At 36.5% G+C, this 21657-nt stretch overlaps 1 protein-coding gene across 7 annotated transcripts in view; it reads right to left on the bottom strand.

Annotated features, from left to right (window-relative positions):
• The window catches only part of svilb (supervillin b), a 43163-nt gene that overhangs the window by 19844 nt on the left and 1662 nt on the right, over positions 1 to 21657 (bottom strand). For 2 of the 7 annotated variants that reach the window (XM_060871198.1, XM_060871238.1), the window contains exons 1-13: positions 15748 to 15872; positions 13765 to 13825; positions 11614 to 11699; positions 11475 to 11529; positions 10937 to 11091; positions 9958 to 10669; positions 4564 to 6831; positions 3738 to 3911; positions 3485 to 3510; positions 3313 to 3377; positions 2970 to 3106; positions 1703 to 1798; positions 21 to 282 (exon numbers count right to left, since the gene is read on the bottom strand). In XM_060871198.1, the coding sequence (XP_060727181.1) occupies positions 21 to 282; positions 1703 to 1798; positions 2970 to 3106; positions 3313 to 3377; positions 3485 to 3510; positions 3738 to 3911; positions 4564 to 6831; positions 9958 to 10669; positions 10937 to 11091; positions 11475 to 11529; positions 11614 to 11699; positions 13765 to 13825; positions 15748 to 15805 (4155 nt within the window). In that variant the 5' untranslated portion in view covers positions 15806 to 15872. Of the gene's footprint in view, positions 1 to 20; positions 283 to 1702; positions 1799 to 2969; positions 3107 to 3312; positions 3378 to 3484; positions 3511 to 3737; positions 3912 to 4563; positions 6832 to 9957; positions 10670 to 10936; positions 11092 to 11474; positions 11530 to 11613; positions 11700 to 13764; positions 13826 to 15747; positions 15873 to 21657 lie in introns of those variants that run through there. The other 5 variants (XM_060871209.1, XM_060871220.1, XM_060871249.1 and 2 more) reach the window with 5 other exon arrangements.

The raw sequence follows: 21657 nt of genomic DNA, 5'->3' as shown, positions 1-21657 counted from the left end.
CAAAAAATAGCTACATTCACCTGATTTACTTCCCCTTGGGTGATGGGTTGGGTTTGGAACCGGGCATTTCGCCTACGTGGACGTGAATCTGCACATGCACCCTCTGCTTTTTGGGCAGGAGGATGAGACAGGCGGTTAAACAGAGCCATTTTCTCAGCCAGGCTCAGTGTCGACAGGTCAGGCTCTTCAGATACTGCCCCTTCTTTGGTCCCCACATCTCCTGGTGGCACCTCCTTCTCCTTCTCCTGTGGAGCAGAGGCGGGGGCTGAGGGAGTCTGCAAGCTGGGAGAAGACAAATAATCACATCACTGCAAAAATTTGCATCACTGAGATGTGTACATGCTCCAAAAGAACACAGAAGTTTTATTATATATTTACTTTTTTTTTTTTTTAAACCGTCATATTTAAATCTTTCTTAAATTTAGTCACAACTAAATACATGTATAGGATGACAGGATGCATAAAAGTAAATATTAACTGCAGCTTGCAAAAGAAACACACTAAAGAGCACACAGACACAGCAAATCATGCAACACTAACACCACTCAAAAACTGTATGCATACTGATTCATTAAAATGTTATATTAAATTCATGTAAATAATTAAAAATCATTTTAATCCATTACCGAGTGAAAGAACCAGGAGATGGTAACAGACTAGTGGTTATTAATCACTGCCTGATGATGCACGGAGTGAAGTGACCTCTACAATTTGCATCACATTATTAACATGAACAAACTATGAAGTTCAGAATTAATACACAATAATTAACATCCATAAATAACCCAACTCTTATATGAACCCACTATGGACCATATTATGAAATAAAGTTAACAAAAAAATCTTTGTTTTTTTTTTACTACATCCATTAAATAGATCTACATGTTTTCTTGTAACATATTTTTACAAAATTTCATTTATACATAAAATGGACCATTTTGGACCAAAGTTTTTCTTTCTGTTCCTGAAAACATTAAAAGTATACTGTATTTAAGAAACCTGACCTTATGTTTATTAAGTTTTCATAAACTATTTGTGTTTCTCAACAATAAAACAGAATATTTAAAAGTTAACAAAAGTAACCGAAGAAAAAAAATTAAACAAAAGAATCTGTCCACATTCTAAGAATAAAACTGCCATAAAATGTACTATATGTGCACAAAAATAAATAAAAATGTTTAGTCTATGGAGATTATAGTAGCATGCACGACATGCCATTTATATAACAAAAGATCTATAGAAAATTAATTTTTTAAAAAAAAAAAAAAGGTTTTATTCTGCCTGGGATAACAACTGGTTTATCTGGCTGACCTGACACACAAATACATAAGCAAACATTTTACAATTTCAAGTGACCCTAATACTGAAGGTGAATTATTTCCTTATTGTGCTACTGCAAAATGGAATAATAACTCGCAGTACACTGTTTCACCAGGAGAGGATGCTCTCCACAGCGTTTACTTCACTGGAGGAAGAAAAAAAACACATACTAAATACACACCATTTCAAGATGCAGAGAAATCTTGAAGATGCAATGTAGGCACAGCAATAAAATCACACTAACTGGAGCTTTGGCCAAACTTAAAATCAATAGCCATGCTGCAGACATATACATATAAAAATGTATTATGTAAAACACAGCAGCACTAATTGCATAAGCTTAATGCAAGCTCTAATAGCTCATACACATATTATCAGGTACCTGAATTTAGTCATTGTGGTGCTGACTACTGTGGGACTGGGAAACCTGGGGGCTGTGGTTTGAACAGTGACCATTTGGGTGGGGGGACCAGAAGAACTTTAGAAAAGGACAAATAATGCCAGAGAAAGCAAAAAAAAAAAAGAAAAAAAAAAAAGATGGTTACACATCCATAAACCAGTGACAAATGACCTATAATTAAGAGCAACCCAGAGTTACTGCAATAACAGAAGTCACTGGAATAACAGAAGTCAAAGCAAGGCAGCAAATTTTGTTTTCCATGAAAATGTGTACATGAATCGTTGCATAATCAATCAATCAATCAAATTGTATTTATAGTTATAGAGTCCCTTACAACAGCCAAAAGGAGCATAAGATGCTTTCCAGTAAAACAACAACAAAAAATAAAATCAATAAGAACATAATGAACATAAAATAGCAGTTGAAACAGGGTCTACGTGTTAAAAGCTTGTATGAATAAATGAGTTTTCAACTGCGATTTAAAATAAGCATAAGGATGCTACATACAAAACTGTGGATACTGAAATGGCCTATAATTACTCAGACAGGTCCAAAATATCTACATGCTCTATCCAAACAAATACTAGAATTTTGGCATGTACATTAATTGACAAATACATTTTAAAATTTTTAATGGTTACACACCAAAATGAGCTACAGTATTGAAAAGGCTTTGCAGTGCCTTATATATGTATATAGCCCCTTTAACTTTTCTACATAATGGCTAAGGAGCACCACATCTCAGATGGGAAAATCTGTTCACAGGTTATCCATAACCTGGAGATTACGGAAGACTCTCCTTTGGAGTTTACCATAAGACATGACAGAAATTCAGCAAAAGATTCTTTAATCTTTTGAGACAAAACTGATTTCTGCCAAATGTAAAATTCTACGAACAATAAATTCAAAGAGTTTTGATCACCATTAAAATATCCTCTCCACATTGAAGCATGGTGGTGGTAGCAGCATGTTATTCCACTTAATATACTTTATATTCTTTTCATTTTTAAGAACATATTTTATGTTATGTTGAATGGTCAAGGTGTGGGTTAATGTTCATAACAAAAGCCTGGGTTATACAGGAATGGGTGTATTTATATTAAAAGCCTACACTCAACCAGTTGACAACTAATACGGGTTTCTAAGCATTTCATAATTTATCTTTTATTTGAAAATACATTTGTAAGCTCAGATTTTTCAAGGGATATTTTATGTAGTAGTGGTGGTGATGTTAGGAGAAGTGACCTACGTTGCAGCGATGACCACTTCCTCTGTGGTAACAGGCTGGGTTCTGGAGCGGTCCTGTGTGCGCCTGAGTCTCCGCTCCACTGCTGTATTACGGGACCGAGGTTTGGGAACACCACTTTCTGAAGTCCTCTCAAGCTCCTGAAACATGATGGTACGTAAAAACAAAAATTCTAAATATTAAAATATTAAAGCAGACATAGAAAGCAAACAAATATATCTTTTAAATATTGCTGATATTTGATAATGGCTATAAGAGTACTCATTATCGCAGACATGGACCTCCATACCTAGACCAGGCTACACAATTTAGTTGAGGCATACATATATACTATATGATCTTATACCCTGAAGAGGGACCTCTTGGCTGCTACACTCATCTTTGCTCGCTCATCCAACTTCTCTTCATCTTCTAGAGAAATAAAGCGTGTGTTTATGAGTGAGTTTTACAGGTATATTCACTGATCTTTTTGTTTGATGTATTGGGAAAACAGAATCCATAAATGAAGATGAGCTCACCTTCAGCCTTATGTAACTCCAGAGACCTAAAGAATACCAAGCAAAAAAGTACAATAAAAAGAAAGTGCCAAGAATTGTATAGAAACACAGTTGGGGAAAAGAATTTAAATAATTTCCATTAAACACTCGTTAGCAAGACTTGGTCTAAAATGAAAGCAATCATGATAATCTTAAAAACCTAGCCTAGAGAAGTGTTAAAATTAGGAGGGTTTAGTGTATCAGTTTAGTGTATTATCGCTTGGTCTTACCATACCTATCAGACTGAAGTCTTTCAGCTGATGTGACTGGCTGGGTTCTGAATCTTTCAGAGGCCTTGCGATCATCACCAGGGTTGATGTACCTTCTAGGTCGGCGTTGCCCCTTTTCTTGGTCAACAAACTCTGCTGACTGAGTCTCCTGGGCAGTAGTGTCGATGTTAGATTCATTTCTTCATATCAGGATTTTGATATATAACAAAAACAAATTATAATTATTAAAATGCATATCGTTGCTTATTGACATTACATTTAGCAATTTAAAAAAGGACTCCATGATAAAGCAACACATTCGTCATAAAATGAAGCACACCATGCACACCAATAAACACATGGTTTTGCTTATTTAATTTGCACACAGGCAACTGCTAAATAGTAGCATTTTATTAAAGAAATATTAAATAAAGAAATATTATATAAAGAAATCTGCAAATATTCCCTTATTGTGGCAAAAAATAAAAAGCAATATCTATTTATAAATTCTAGCAGTTTATTAGGGTTAGTTATGGTTTAAAATTTGGTAAGCTTTTGTTTCTGATAGACACACATTCCTTTATACACTAGCTACATATATTGCCCAATGTGTCACAGCAAAGTTGGGTATTAGATAAACCAATAAAAAACTGAGGTTAATCCACAGAGTCTAACAGCATGTTAAATTTCACACCAATTTAAATTGTCCGCAGATTAATGTAGATGTGTGCGTTTAGTTCGCTTGCTTAAACACAATGTTAATAAATAAAAGCCATGAGAGCACAACATTGCCTCCATGTTAAAAAAATTAGTATTTGTATCTATTTCAAGACTCAAGTGCTATCCACGTACAATTCCGGCCTACGTCCTGAGGCATTCTCCAGATAGGAATGCCTGAGCTTCGCCACAGAAACTCTTGTATCCAAAGCCCCTACTTCAGCATTGGTAGGTCCTGTGTCCTTGGCACTCTGTCCCACCCCTGTTGGCATAATAGATTCGCGACTTGCAGCACGATCAATACACCGAATTGCTGCAGACCGTTGAGCCACTCCAATATCAGACATTGAGCGAGTCCGGGATTTTGGCTTAAGATCATCTTTGCTTCTTCTGTGGCGGGCCTGAGGGATGGAGGAACCGCTTTGCAAGTAACAACCTTCAGCCAGTCTATGATGCAAAGATGGGTCAGTGCCCACTTGTTGTGTGTGTATGGTGTCCATAATTTCTGGCATGCCCCGATTTATCTTCTCATGTTTATCTTCCTCCATATGACCACCTGGTTGGCCAATGTGATCTTGGCTTTCCCAGTTACCTGACTGGCTGATCCTACGCACTCGACGTCCTTTCCCATCATCTTCGGTTTGGCTTATCCTTCTGTGTCTGAGATTTACTTCACCATCCTCTGGCTGGCAGACCCTTCTTCGTCTGCCCTGAACTTCTAACATCTCTTTCTGGACCATCTTTTGACCAACATTTTCTGCATCATAAGCCTTCATGTTGCACAATTCTTTCAACTCCAACTTATCTAATGTTGCAATTCTCCCTTCACTTTGTCCATCTTTTACCTCAAATTGAGTAAGCCGTTTATCAAGGCATTGTGCTACATCGGATTTGCTAGCCCAGCTTTCAACCTGCCTGGATGGATCTTCAACATGTTTAAAGATATATAACTGTTCCTCTGATTTCCTATTAATACAATCAGACTGTCCTTTACCATGATGCTGAACTTGACCTAACTTGCTAATTTTTCTATCATCCCACCTCTCTTTCCCTTCCATCTTTTCACATCCAACCTGCATTTCTCCCTGTATTCTCTTTTTGCTGCCCAGTCCAGCTTTTTCTTGAGACTCACTAATTTTCCCATCACCTTGGCCTGATCTGTTCTGCATGTGGCTGGTCCTGTATTCTCCTTTACTTCCTTCCTCCCCTAATGGGCTGACTCTCCTTTCATCTTGCCCTTCTCTCATCTCAAAGTTGCCATCCCTGATTCTTCCTGTATCTACTCTCTCATCTAATTGGCCAACACTCACTCTACCGCTTCGTTCAATCTCTTCTGACTGGCTGATTCTCCTGCTTCTCCTACCCTCCAAAACCTCCTCAGCATGTCTGTTCATGGTGTCATCTACACTTCTCTCCCTTCTGCGAATTTCAGAAGGCAATACAGCTTTTCTGCTCCTCAGCAATCTCTCTGATGGTGGATCAGTCCTTAAAGCTGATCTGCCTTCCCTTTGGTAAAGCGGAATATGATCAGCACTGGCCCTTCGCTTGGTTTCCACGCCTTCTCTACCAATTGGGGTCAACCTAGGTATGTCTGCATGGCCCTGAGAATCTGGCTCATGAACTGCAGAAGCACTGGGTGAGGAGCTTGCAATATTCCCATTCAATGGAGCAGATTGTTTGACAGGCCAGTAGGAAGAACCATGGTGAGGAGAATGGCCATAGATAGGATGCAGATCTACATTGGGACCATAAGGAAGAGGCTGACCAGGATTATATCCAGAAACAATTGGCTGAGTCTGTCCAAATGATTGAGACACATGTCCAACCTTATACAGAGGTTGGTGTTGAGAGGCATTGCCCACAAGCATTTGTTGATGGGTGTCTACATATTTAAGTTCAGGTTGTGGGGCATTTCTATTCTCAGGAAATAATTGTTGAAAGTCTCTGTCTCTAGAATGAATCTGTGGGGGAATTCTAGATATTTGAGTTGGCTGGATGTCTCTATAATAGGGTGAAAGTTGTGTATAGTCCGGCTGGCAACCCATAGCGTTTGGATGCCCCTGAAGCCTCTGATTATAGTTTATATGTTCTACATTTGGTGCACACTGAGGTTCACCTGAGAGTAAACGCTGATGTTGAGTCGATTCTGTACTCTGTGCACGTTGATATCTTGGTGGTTCGGCACTGTGTGCTCGAAAGTAATGGGAAGGTTCTGTATTCGAATTCTGTTGTTGGCCAAGGGGCTCTGCAGTCCATGTTTGTAGGTGAATTGTAGATTCAGAGTGAGGGGCTAAATGTGAAGGAGTATCAACAGGGAGACGTCGAACTGATAATGCATCTGATCCTGGATCAGATGTCCGTCCTAAGCTGCCATCCCTTGCCCGTCTCTCTCTCCCTCGTATTCTTCATAAGGGGATAAAAACAATATTAGCGCTGACCAAGAAAAGATGACTATCTAGAAAGACCTTCATGATAAAGTCAACACTAAATAATAAATACTAGATTCAATATTTTGCTTGTTTTTGATGTGTAATGTGACAATTGAACTTAAAGCCACTTTCCTATGAATACAACCTTTAACCAAGGGTAGTGTGTGTTTAACCAAATCACAGGAGCATATAGATACATTATCCACGTATTTTAGTAAAACAATGACTAGACTGTTAATGTTTTAATTAGAAGTTATTTGAAATTGCATGGGATATGGTTTATACATATTTAATCATTATTAACATCCCCACTTTAAGAAAATAAGGTTGGTAATTCTTTTGACACGCACGACAAAAAAAGCTGTACAAAACCGGTATAAATTAAAGCTCAGTCCAAAGCATTAGGCATCATAATCAACTGGTATATGTATTTTATTTAGTAATATTAAATATTATCTATTTTATTTATAACCAATCATGCGATATTGAATGGCAGGCCCCCAAAGGCCAAAGTAAGTGGAAAACCAAATAACATTTTCTATTATGCTATGTCCATAAGGTGCACCGCAAGATGAGAACTACTGGTAAGCCTAAAGAACCAAAGAAAGAAAGGAAGTGGGGAAAAGAAACAAGTAGTAAACTCCGACAACTCTAAAAATTGTAAGTTAGAAATATCCAGGCATTTTTTATCAACAGTTAAAATATGCTTTTACACTTCTGTCCCCATTTTCTAGACAAGTACAGAGCTTTTTCTGATTTGATAATCAAGGGTCAACAACCCTGATTAATCAAAATTCTATAGAAATACTCTCCCAAATATTCAACCCAGCTTTCCTAATTTACATAATTACTTGCAAAAAGCATGCACAAATTTACCAAATAAGAACATAAACTGGGATTTTTCCATCTAAATTAAGATGCATATCATTTAAAATAAAACTGCCATTAATATGTGTGGCAATAACCTCTGAGCCAATAAAATGGAATGTTTTAAATAATAGAACAAGAACAGAGCCACTGGTGCAAAATAACATTCTTACATAGCAACTGTGATGTGCTATTTTTCCCCCTCATTCTAGCTAGAAGTACATAAAACTATGAAAAAGAGCATATTCTAATTAATACTGTGATGCTGCATTGTGTGTACAGTAAATTTGGGTGAGAAACTGTCCTGTTCATTTATTTTAAATAATACGTTTGGTAAATCTTTCCTGTCACTATAACACAAGTATTATGTCAGGTTTTTGATAAAATTACACTAAATGCTGAATATTGCATGCGATACATTATATTTGACCTATTTAATAAATAAGAGCTCATAAAGATATTTTTAACTCCAACAGAATGAAAACATAATACCAATTGCTCCAAAGGGTAAAATGTTTTTTTTTTGTGGGATTTTTTTTGAAAATGTTAAAACAAGAAATAATACAGGCTTGGTGTTCCTGACAGGTGGGACAAACAAAATATTTTAAATAAATGGACAAACTGAATGACCATTGGGTTGCCTGCCTTGGAAGGTCAGTAAATGAGACTCAAAACAGATGAAACTAGAGAAATCCACAAGTTAGCAGGGAAGAATTTAGGTGGTTTCTCTCACCGTACACTATAGATAATGGAAAAGAATATTGAACTTAAACGAATATTGCATGCCCAGAAGGAATATTTTAAAAGGGCACAAGCAATCGTATACCTGGACAGCCAGTTGATATGCGAGTACGTTTCATCATCCAAGTCTTTGTGGAGAGACCACTCACTTTAAGACAAAGACACCATGCTAGAACATCGGCCAGGACATGGCAACTTATAATGATAATAAATAAACCAGAAAATGGTAAAAGGGTTTCGCTATGGCAATTTAACAACAGTGCACTTAACCTTAATTGTGAAGTTTAGAAGCATGGACAAGTACAATTCAACTATAACTTGAGCTGATCAATACAATAGCAGAACATTTTCTAAAGTTAGTTTGTCCTTTTAGCGTGTGATCGGTCTTTTATCGTGATGTTTTAGGATTACAAGATCGCTACAACAGAACCTCAAAAACAAAGAATGAGTAAGGTTGTTTAAAATCAGCACCCGGTTTGTTGTACGTCTTTAGACCTCTGCCTTTAGCACTTAATACAAATCATATTATATAATATTTACTATTTAAATTATATAATTTAAAGCATATACAGTACAATAGTTACATGGCTAGCTATTATACAAATACAACCCGTCTGTGCTTATTATAATGGTAACAATGTTTACTTTTACCTATTTAACAATATTTACTTGTCCTCTTGGACTTGGTTATAGCAAATTAAATGTCTTCCAAGAAGGTCAATGCTGGTCCTACCTTTATGGCTCTGGACTATTGACCAGAATTTGAAAGAAGCCCATTTTATCAAGTCAATTTGGATAAAAGCACCTACCAAATGTGTAAATGCAAATGCAAAGCCCCTAATGGTGAAATGTAATGCGGCTTTCTTGCATAAAAGCAAAAATGGCTGAAGAAGCAAGCATACAGCAGCATATCACTGTTGTCAAGACCAAAGCAGGTGAGAAAAGCTCCAGATAACCACATTGTTTTAAAAATAAATAAGTAAATAACTTTAAGTATTATAATTCCATAATCTAACTTTGTAGTTTGCTATTGTGTATTATTGGATATTGAGAAGTAATGCACCAAATTCTGAACCCCAATATTAATCTTGAACCAACTAAGCAACAAGAGGATTAAAATCTATGTTCTCCTATAGAGTTCCTCGGAATCATTCAAAAAAAAATAAAAGGGTGTATAATTACAACTATAGGAGGTGACTGGCCAAACACACTGCATAGGTTTTTGGGGTTAACAACAGAAACATAAATGATTCTCAGAAAACATTCCGCATTAGGCTGTCCACTTATCCATACTCAGAATAAAAGGTCAACATTCTTTCATCATAATGATCAATGTATATTAAGAAAGTTAGAAGCTGGGTGGCTTGCTGACATCCAGGGTTTTAATAAGCTTGTGTTTTAATCATGAAAGATAGATTAATCTTCAAAAAAATAATCATGAAAAACTACACTAATTAAAGGACATACAAAAAGCAGAAGCTCACAGACTCACCCCTGTCGGCTGAGAATGTTTTGTGCCTGCTGCTCAATGAACAGGTCTCCTGGTGAGATTCCCTGGCGTGTGGAGGGCAATGAGGCACGGCGTGCTGCCTGAGGGGATCTAGGCACTGCAGTAACACCTCTGGCCTGTTGGGCTGGCCCCTTTTCCACAGTGGTAGAAGCTTCTTGTAGATTTGACCGGCGGTTGCTGTCTGGTGTTCTCCGGTATTTCTCCAGGTTGACCCTTTCACTCTCTTGCTCTGCTTCCAATTTCTTGTCTCGAGAACTGAAAGTATTTCTTCTTTCCCGGTGTGCGAGAGAAGCAGAATCATTAGCGGGCATGGAAACCCGGCCAACACCTGAGCTGCTGTATCTTGGCCTGTTGGTGCTACGGTCACGGCCTTTCTCCTTGTCCTCCCTCCACTGTTCCTGTTTCTGACCTTGTCCCCCATCAGGCAAAGCTTGTTTGTCCAAGGACTCTCTGCGGGATCGTGTGTGTTGAGGTGTGTAATCTATATCCGGTTCTTGGTCAAGAAGGATCCCGTAACGTTCTGATAACTGGCGCCGACGCTCAGCTTTGTAGCGAGCTATTCGTTCTGCTTTAGAGCTCATGCTTTCAGGAATGGAATCCTGAACAGGATGGGCAGTAATTTGTAGACTGGGCTGTGCTTGAGCCCTGGATTGCATTTCTGTGTTGTCCTGCTCATCACAACTGTATCGCTTCACTTTGGGAAAACAAGTATGAACAAGGTGTAGAAATGAATCACAATACATTGTAAATTCTATAATTATATATCTTGTAAAGAGATTAATAACTTATTTTGCAAAGATCTAACAAACTATACACATTATTTACTTGCTTCAAGATTATTATAGGAAGTGGTGTTTTACTTTAATTTGGACATTTTCCTAATTGACTGTAATCTCTGTAGTCATGTGACAAATATTAAAGCAGTCTAGTTAACGTGAAATATTTTTCACAAGCACAATACCTGGCTCATTAGAGTCTGAAGCACGTGTATACCGTGGCGTGTCTTCCTCCAGGAGCCGATTGGTCACCATGCCAGGTGTGTATTGCATACTTGTAGCCAAGGCAGATGGCACATCTGTTTCTATTCCCTCCAACCTTCGTGCAATTCTTTCTTTTCTAGAGTGAAGGCCATCTTTTCATATTTTTCAGTTTCTTTATAATTGTGAAGTCAGTAAGTTTACTCTAGAACAAGGTTCTTAACCTTTTCCCCAGTGCAACCCCTTTAATCACCTAATGGGATGGCTGGGCCTGCACTGACGCACAGACAAATACAGATGCCTGATTCACAGAGAAACACTGATGTGAATTTTTTTTTTAACAAAAATTCATCTTTGATGGTGCCATCAGGCAAACCTTACAATCTATCTAAATGAATTACTTTTTCCTTTCTTAGTGTCACTCTCAGGACACCATCAGAACCTTCAGGAAGTCACAACCCTAGGTTAAGAACCTCTGCACTAGAATTGTAATATTTAATATATATATTTATACACACTCACCTTTTCATTTTATCACTTGTGATACCAGTTTCAAAATGCTTTCGTAACTCTGAAACTATAAACAGTGTGTGTGAGGGTCCCAAAAACCTTTTCAAACTTCTCTACAGTAGGTGAAGGTCAATGAGTTAGGAACACTTACCACGGGGCAGCACAGCAAGGACTTTGTCATCGATATCTGTAACAGTGTGTGAGTTTTTATATTCACTGGAAAAGTGTCTTGTACAGCTGTAAAGCACAGAAAAAGTAAAGATTTAAAGATTCTTATTTCAGGAAACAAATAATCAAAACATGACCTAGCCTTACCTACTGTAAATGTCTGAAAAACTGCAGGCTCAGCAAAATGTAAATACTGCAGTCAGACATTTCTTGAACAAAAACTGAATGCATTTTAAACACCACACTAAGTTTCCACTTTAAGAGTACTTTAACACCACTCAGTTTCTTAGTGCTAAAACGGCTCGACACTTTTAATATTCAACGGAAGCCTTTGTCGGTCCCATGCTCTTGTGACATTTTAAAATTAATTAGTAAACTCCTCATGGTTTGCCTACAGAAATAGATTAGAAGCTAAGCTATTAATATGTGGTTTCTACTTTAACAAGCCACCATGCTTGCCCAGTCTAAACAGGGTACTCCAATTACGTCTGCATTGAAGACATTCTGATACCCAACACTCGCCCACTTTTTCGTGACTAATGACAAATCCTGCTGCTATATTGAGATATATAAAAGGCAAAACGTGTACAATTAATGGGTTGAATCATAACTAATAGAAGAGTGGATTCAATCATAATAAACCTTCAATAATACTTTGATGAATGGTTCTCAGTGATAAGTGTCTGTAACAAAGCAAAGCTTTTTAATTATTTAAAGATTTTAAGTGTTAATATTTTCTATAGCATGTAATATTTATATTCCAAAATCATTGTGATAATAATAGACTATCCTAAAGAATATTTAAATAAAATGACAAAACAGGGTTTAATTGCATTGCTTTTTAAAAAATATCAAATTTAAAAAATATATATATATTCCTTGTCCCCATTCATTGCAGTTGTTTTATAGTATGGATTATTTTCATGAACGGTCGATAATTGTATTTGATTTTAAAGAAGATTAAGCAAAACTCTAGACAAGTTAAGACCCAGTTAAAAAAAAAGCCAGGAAGCTTAGCAGATGGACAGCTTTGTCCTGAAATCTCTACAAACCCAGATTCAAGAGTTAGAGAATTGAACACACAGATTCGCAACATAAGGTTCAACCAGATAAGGCAACAAAGGGAGCTGCTCTATTCAAAGGCTCTATCACTTTGATCACCCCATTCAGTAAACAATTCAAACAGCAATACACCTTCATCCCACTACCTAGAGGCTTGTGCACATGGATTTTTACATTACTGTCTCCTTAAATCTGCTCCAAGTTTTAAGTAGGTTTTTATGATTTTAAACATCTAAGCATGTTTTTTATGGGTTTATCCATTTATGGTTTTGAGCATCTGTGGGGGAAGTTGTATCTCTGTGCTTAAGATGTTGGACTACTGATTGGAAGGTTGTGAGCTCAAATCCCAACCAAGCTGCTCAGTCTTAATTTCACTGTTCTTTTTTTTGTCTTTGCTACTATACACTGAAGACATTTTGGACTGAGATCAAAAGAACAAGATGGTACATTAGAATTGCATCTTCCTGACATTTATAGCTAGATGATGTATAAATTCCTTGATATTTACAGCTAGATGTTTTAAACAGCTTATAAGGTGGCCTTTTACTTTGAAACCATACATTTTTAAGTGAGCAAAACATATTGTCTCTGAATAATCTTGACTTCTTCTGAATTAATTCTGATACCAGTATGAGTTACATCATCAATAAAGATTAGTAAGCCTGTTCCACAAAAAGCAATGCAAGCCAAAGCCAAAATACTACCCCAACATGGACATCCCATCCTTATTTGGGTGACACTGGACAGTAAATAATGTAAATGTACAACAGTTTATAATAGTGCAACCGAGAGCTCCTGAGGAACTAATGGGTCAGCGCAAAGAGTTCAGCACAGACCTGATTGCTGATAAAGACCAGACCATAAAATTGACTGACACAACATTGGTTCAAAGAAGGCATGACAGTCTCCAACAAGACTAGTAATTCTTGTTACTAATTTGTATGTGAAAAATACCTTTAAAATATATTAAAAACAGGAAGGAAATCAAGGAAGAAAAATATTAGACCTTGTTGGGTCACAGGGGGTTAAAACAAAACAGTGAATCTCGTAGTGGAGTGAAATAAAAGCACACCTGTGTGTTTCTTTCTGTAGTGTAGTGTTGCAGAGTTTAGCTGCTGATTCACCACCAAGTCCTGTAATAAAGAGACAAAATTTTTACTTGGATTAGAATTCCTCACACCAGAGAAGAAAATACAATGCCTTTATTAGGCTGTCTGCAAGGTCTAGGCACATACATCACCTTCAGATGAGGTGGGTTCAGACTAAAATGGCAGCAACTAAAATTCACTATCTTAAACAAAGCCATAAAGGTATTCCAGTAAATACTAGTGCAGCACTTACTTTATTGTCTTTATGAAGTTTTATCAGATATATGCCTCCTTAAAAACCTTAAAATAACCAACCTGGTCTGGGACCAAAATACTCTCTAAGCACTTTTCACACTTAAATGTGCAGTGTGTCATTTTTAAAGTCCTCTGCTGCCTGCAAAGCAAACTGCTATAACAAAAAAGGACTTTACTCACAACCCACTGCACTGCCTCTGGTAAAACTACATATGGTGCCTTTTTAGGAAAAAGTGCAGAGCTGAGTAGCGAATGATGCTTCTTTCTGGGACTGAAAAAAATGTAAACAGGCTCTTAAAAAAAGAAAAAGAAGAAACTAAGAAACCTATTTTACTGCAGGTAACAATTACAAAGCACAGGGTTGTTTTTTTTTTTTAGGTATTTCTTGAATTAATATTATCATAATAGTCTTACCTTTAAAAATAAATTTAAACTGCACTCATTTTGTGATTTTACCATATTTGTAATCATACAAATTAATCATACATCACATCAACCATTTTAACCCTTAAAATTTCTGGAGATCAAAGTAATATACAGTGGGGTTCGAAAGTTTAGGCACCCCAGGTAAAAATTAGGTATTGCAATTACAAATTATTTGTTAGTTACAAATTACTAACAATTAGGTTAGTACAAGGTATAACTCTGCAGGATGCCCAAACTTATGCAGACAGCATTTTTGTGTTTTCTATTATTTTGAAAGTGCAAATGATGGAAATAAAATCTAACTCTTTTTTTTGACAAATTATAAGAATGTTTAATCTGTAATTTGATGCCTTTTGGAGATTTTTCCATCTTTTCTTGGCTTCTTTATGCACATTAATACAAATTTTTACCTGAGGTGCCCAAACTTTCAAACCCCACTGTAATTATATATATATATATATATATATATATATATATATATATATATATATATATATATATATATACACATATACACACACACAGTGTAGCTTTAAGATAAAAGCGTAGGGGTTTGTGCTCTGTACAAATGCCAGAATGAAGCTTAAGGATGCTGACTGGCACAACCAACCTAAAGAGGGGAGGAATGGGGGATTTACTAAAAATACAGAAAGGGGAGGACAAAGTGAAAAATAGATCTCTCTCTAAAAAATGCCACCCCCTTCTTCATAACCACATACAGCCCTCGGAAGAGAGACTGTGATGGGAAAAAGTCATATATTGTATAACATGCCACAAGATATAAACAAGTAATTCTGCAGGAGTAATATTTGTTAGAAAGTCTTTGATTTTTTTTTGTGATCTCTGACTACACTGACTTGGTGTCAAAAAAAAAAAAAAAAACACAACTCCAGCATTATAAATAAGAGATAAAACTAAGGAGTAAACTCAAAGGAGTGAATACCTTTTATATCATAAAGTATCAAGTTTGTCAAAAACGAGAATAGAAAAATAAGTACTATATTACATAGCCATTTGGCACAAACAAAACACTGTATTGTTCCCTGGCCTCTACTTCCTAATTAGCTAGGTTGTCAGTGATTGATCAGACATGACAAACAAAATTTGACTTTTATGGTTACATTTAAAAGTAATTAAGATAAGGGAGCATCATGTACAAACTCAATTCCACAATTCATCACTGCTTCAAGTAGATATCTAGTAGATCTTACATCACAACAATCCTATACTTCACCCTATCCTGCTGCCAGGTAACAATATCCAGGTGAAAGGAACCGGAATCTTACCTTGGCTGTAGTGTGAGACATGGCCGAGGTAGTTAGTAATCCACGGGTTTTGAAACATTATGAAATGGAACAAGTACAAAAAAAATGGAGATTGGAGCAGACAGCAACAGGGAAAGGGAGAGACAGAGACAGGGCAAGACCTCAAAATAGTGATGGAAATGCAGACCCATGCACAGTCCTGGGGAGGGTATAAAAAAGATCATGTACACATCGAGAGAGAGAGAGAGAGAGAGAGAGAGAGGTTTAAAGTCAGCTCACAGGCTGTAATCTGACTGCAGGCAGAAATTAGTCTGGATGATATAAGTGGATTGTAAACACATGGCAGATTTCCAGACTTCTGGCACATCCACCAACACACATGCTAAGGTTTAAAGGTATTAATGTTTAAAGGTATTCCTCTAAAGATGTTAAACAAAATGTGAGTGAGTGAGTGAGTGAGTGATTGCTGTAAAGTGTATAGTCCAGGATTTGTGACTCCCACTTAGTCAAAAACACAGAAAGACAGGAAACATTTTCAGTAGTATACAATTGTATACACATATGTATAAATATACAATTATACACACATCACAATTCTCTCTCTCTCTCTGTGCCTCTCTCTCTCTCTTCCAAACCCCGCCCACCCAGTGCCTACCCCACATCCTCCCCCAACAATCACATACATGTGTACACACATGCACATCAGGTTTTGTTTATAGCAAGAAATATTTCTGTGAGTGACAGAGTTCTCTAGAGGGCACAAGAGTGTCAATTTTGTCCTGCAACGATTCATCAATGATATGTTTTGTTTTTTTCATTTGCCTTCTCATCACAACGAACAAGAAAAAGACCAGGACTGCAAAACAAAGACGCAGCAATGTTTATTTCATATTAGAAAAACAACCAATTTGTAAGTACCTCTTCCAGACCATGCAAGACGAAAGAATAAACTACTTTTCTGTAACTCAAATCCTCCATTATGTGATCTTTGCAACTTGAAAATAAATTAACGATATCAATAGACAGAGAGAACCTTCTTATTCCTATAAAAAAAAGGCTAAGCACATGTTTACATAAATGAAAATCATATGCATGCATGTTTGTACATGTACTCTGTCCTTGTCCCTGGCCTTTCATTGCCCTGCAAATCCACTTAATAAGGTAATGTGTGCTGTGATTGGTCAGGAGGCCAGTAAGTGGGGGGGCAAGCTTGTTTATCCTGCTGCTCTGTCCATGTGCTCTGGTGTGTCATGCTCTTAAGGATCATTTATTTGTATCATTTTTTGCACATTTGTCTTTTGGAAACCTTGTGTCGTTTTCTTGATATTGAAGCACATGCCCTTATTTGTCTTCAGCATTACAACTTTTCTCTCCCTTTTACAACCACACTCTCCCAAGTCAGTAGATGCAAATAAACAAACTTCTGTGTAATCCTGACACGCTCTTCGCTCACATGCACACTATTTATAAGCTGAGCTTAAGTGGTGTCCATTAAATCACATAAACCACAGAAACAGGTAGAAGCTGCTAGTTATACAGTTCCTTTATTACTGCAATAACCTGGAGCCAGAGATTGTGAATATGTTGTCTTTTATTCAAGGGTTTTCTTAAAGAACTATTGCAAACAGCAGTTTGACACACTAGCATAGCTATTTTCAAGGTAATCTGAAGATTTGGAAAGGAGATTTTGAGAATTTATAAGAATAAATTTACAAAAAAGTTTGAAAACAAAACACACTCAATATACGTACACCTGTGGCCACACCACAACAACTGAATTATGCATTAACGTGCAGGGATTTAAACCAATAAACCCGCTACCTTTAATCTGTCTGTTTCAATTGTTTGCTGATGTAGTGCCTGTATTTTTGTTATTTTGCTTGGTCACTAAATCTTACTGTTAAAATGCTAAACTCATGGCAGAAGATTTGATTTCAGCAAGTATTATTAATTATTTAAATAAAGACATTTATGGATTTTATATTGTTTTGCTGCTGTTTTATACAAGTCAAGATTTTATCATGAGTAAGGAGATTTTAGGTACTCTGCATTGTATCCTTCCTAAGAACAATGTTACCTGTGATAAAATCACTTTAACTCACAGCCACAGGTGGATTAGTGTTTGAATATAAAATGGTATATGGATATGAACACATGTGCTTTGCATACTTATTTTAAATTTCTTTTTAGATAACGTTTTATTAGAAGGGCTATAGATCCTACACTAGATCAAGCCCATTCAGGCCAAGCAGATTTTCAACTGTAAGAACAACAAATAGGGCTAATAACTTTCCATAAATTAATACAGTTAACACAAATTCAAAGTAGTCAATAATATTTGTACTGTAAAAAATAGACATACACATAGAGTCCCATTCTATCTCTGCTTCACTAACCCTACTTTGAGAGCCATGCTTATGAATAACATCTCTAAGACTGGGGAGAGTTACAAGAAGAGGCACATAGTCCCACAAATGGACTGCATTTCCTTTCAAACAGATCTGTTAATCAATGTAGCTATATGCATATGATCTAATATGGTAATCTTCAGATACATTCAATATTTGTACATGAAAAATTGCCATTGAGGTTTCTAAGCAGCAAACCTTTCATTAACAAAAACCAGAAGGCCCTATGAAAGCATTATGGCAAGTTTCTTTGTGAGGAAAGCAGAGTGTAAAGTTCAGCTTGCATCCTCAAACCACACATTAGGACCATACACACATGCATGTACACACACACACACCTGCTAATTTTTCATCATATAAGCATTTGGAATTACAGGAATCAGTAATGCCTAGTGATGGCAAGGGCTAAAATTCTATCAATAGCTCAGCAATGAAACTATTAGGGTTAAACAATGCAATAATATCACAAAATCTCACCAATTTATTTTTTTTTGACAATGTGTACACATCTATCTACTGATCGACTGAGATCTTTTGAGTTCATGATTTACTCCTGCTTTAGGGCATGTATTAAAAGCATATAACTTTGGCTGCAACAATGTAGATTCAGAACATTATCAAGAGCTTTTCCTAGGTCCTAACCACTGCATACTGCGAGCATCCAATAAGACCTGCCCAGTTGTTTAGCCATCAAATGTTGGCACAGTCACTTAGATCTTTAAGCTATTATAGTATTCTTTGTGCAGGGATATAAATATGAAGTTAGTAATATTTAAAAATGGAGAAAATCAGTTCATCTTTTATATTACATAGGCCAAAATAGAAGGTTGTGGCTTCATGACAAAGATATGTTTAAAAAAGAAAGATTGATAATTATTTATAGGTTTATTACATCTAAAAATACAACTGTTCTTACTCTCGTGCTAAATGGCATGGTATATTGTATATGCATATTGTTCCAGTAGGACATTCTGTAAAAAATTCTGTCCAAATTGCATGTGGTAACAGTTTGGGGAAGACACACATATTGGGCTGATGATCAGGTGTACTGTACACAAATGTTTGTCCATATATTGTACCTTTGGCCATAATGCTGACCAATTTTATAGTCATCAATTCACAGCATATTGTTTAACATAGATAAAAAGCTCCAATGTTGTGATGGACTCACAGATAACATTTCTCTCTCGTACACACATGCAGTTTTCTCGTTCTTTCAGATCATGCCTCGACCACTGCAGTTATGCAGTTATCCTTAACTTCCATTACTATGTGACATTTAAAAGTGGAAATTGTGAGCTTGAAGTACTCTATCTTTTTATCACCATCTGATTAGACTAGTCAGAGAATTTATTAGACTTTGGACCTTATACCTAATGACATTTCTTGTGGAGTCCAAATGAGTCAAATATGACCAAATAAGCTTATTCAGTTCTGAGGCTTTATACACACAAGTTTGACCGAACTATTTGTGTTTCCTCAAAATAAATAAGCTGGATAAATATTCACAGCTAAATGTTTTTAATAGTTTACTGCAGATGTTTACTTCTTTGCATTATTCCCTGCAAAAATAAATAAAATGGGTGCCAAAATGTGTGCATACAGTTATAACTAGTTAAGTTTTTTTTTTTTACTAAGATATTTAAGCCATTTTTGTGCCTTGAACCCACCATGAAATCACCTCAAGAACACTTTCTATTATTCAACCACTGCTGAAGGCCACTTCTAAATTCCTACTAAACAGATGGGGTAGTGATGAAAGACTCCCTTGCTCTTCTCTGCTCTCACTCATCTGCCTTTATTAGGAGAGCAAACGGCATGTTACAGTCTGTTTATGTAGTCACTGGACTGCAAATGACTGTGAAACAAACCAGTCATTTAGCACTTCTTTTTAGTCCAAACCCAGCACCAGAAGCGTTAAGCCCCTGCCTGAGGAACAAGGCTTGTTCACCGACGTCCATTCGATTTTTAATGTGTTTCAATATTGCAGAAGTAGAGAACATTTTGGGGATGAAAAAAATTACATCAACGAATGGCAACTTATCCCAAATCCCTGCTAAATATACTGAGAAGCTTTAAAGCTCCTATAATCAATTTACACCTGACTATGTAAGCTATTCATCATAGTAAGCTATCTTTTTTGTTTTGCTTGAAATTACAACTGCTGATTTAGCCGCACCTTCAGTTCACATGGTTTGATTTATCCTTCTAGTAAACAGCATAATTGGGATTGTAACCAACTCCAAGAAAGCACCTGGTTCATACTGTGCACCACTTCTGCGTCATTATTCTCCGATTCTCTAGATACAGGAGCAGGAACTTTACCTGGTCTGTGTTCATATACTGTATGGCTGAGCAAATGTGAAATCATTTACAGCAGCTGAGGCACTGGTTCTTAGTTGGTCTGGGGATATGCTTCTTGAGAAATATTCACCTAAAAATAAAAGAATGAAGCTATAAAAGCCTGCATCCCAAACCCAGTGCTCACCACAAAACAGGTGCATTAAAACTACAAAAACCTTTATCCATGTCCTTCTGTGTCCCTACAGACTTAAATCTGTGTAATTCACATATACACGGAATAAAACATGGCAGGTCATGCCGGTCCATGTAATCAGCCTTTTGCTAAGACTGTAGAGCTTTATTCCTCTTATAGCATAACAACTATTACTATTAATCATTTTCATTATCATATGTCCCTTGTAGATCCTGTGTACAGACCAACAGCCAAAAATATCTACACTATATATCAAAAGGTATACCAAGCAGCGAAAGAATTGCACTCAGAGCAAATGACTTCTCAAACCAGCCACATCAGTTCCCATATATTTTCACACAGATAACATTTTTATTTTAAAGATCCATATAAAGTGAGTATGACTGTTTAAAACACATCATGTGACATATTTCCCTATATATCTCTCATATCAAATAGGTAGATATGCAATCGGTAATGAAAGGAAAGGACTGAACCCAAAGGTTAACTATGGGCCATATGTATATATGTATACAGTATGTCTGTGTGTGTGAAAGAGAGTTTATTTTGACAAAGCGGGCAGGTGCATCTAAATGAACAGCTGCAATATTAGTGCTTGGCCAAAGGCCACCACACCAAAAAATAAAAAAAACATGGGGATAGTGTTTGTGCATAAGTGAGTTACTCTTATACACTCACGATAAACCGGCACTACTAAACTAAATAGTTATTTGTACAGATGGTAAAGGGACTCAGCTAAAAGTCACATAATATAAATTTAAGTGTTCAAAATCTATCCCAATAAGGAAACCAGGGATGAGGAAACTGAAAAACTTTGTGAGACAACATTAGAAAGAAACCTTGAAAGGAACCAGATTCAAAAGGGAATCCAACATCTTTAAACTCTACAGGTTCTATTTACATTTCTCAGCAGCTTCTTTTTTTAATTTAACATTCCATACTTGGTGGCATTTTAGCTAATCCAGGCATCAAAGGATTTGAGTCAGGGTTAGTGATTCAGTCTGACGTTTCAGAGCACTGTCTTAT

Source organism: Tachysurus vachellii, chromosome 1, assembly GCF_030014155.1.
Source record: "Tachysurus vachellii isolate PV-2020 chromosome 1, HZAU_Pvac_v1, whole genome shotgun sequence".
NCBI classification, from domain to species: domain Eukaryota; kingdom Metazoa; phylum Chordata; class Actinopteri; order Siluriformes; family Bagridae; genus Tachysurus; species Tachysurus vachellii.
The sequence above is the reverse complement of the archived record's forward strand: the minus strand, read 5'-3'. Positions and strand labels throughout refer to the sequence as shown.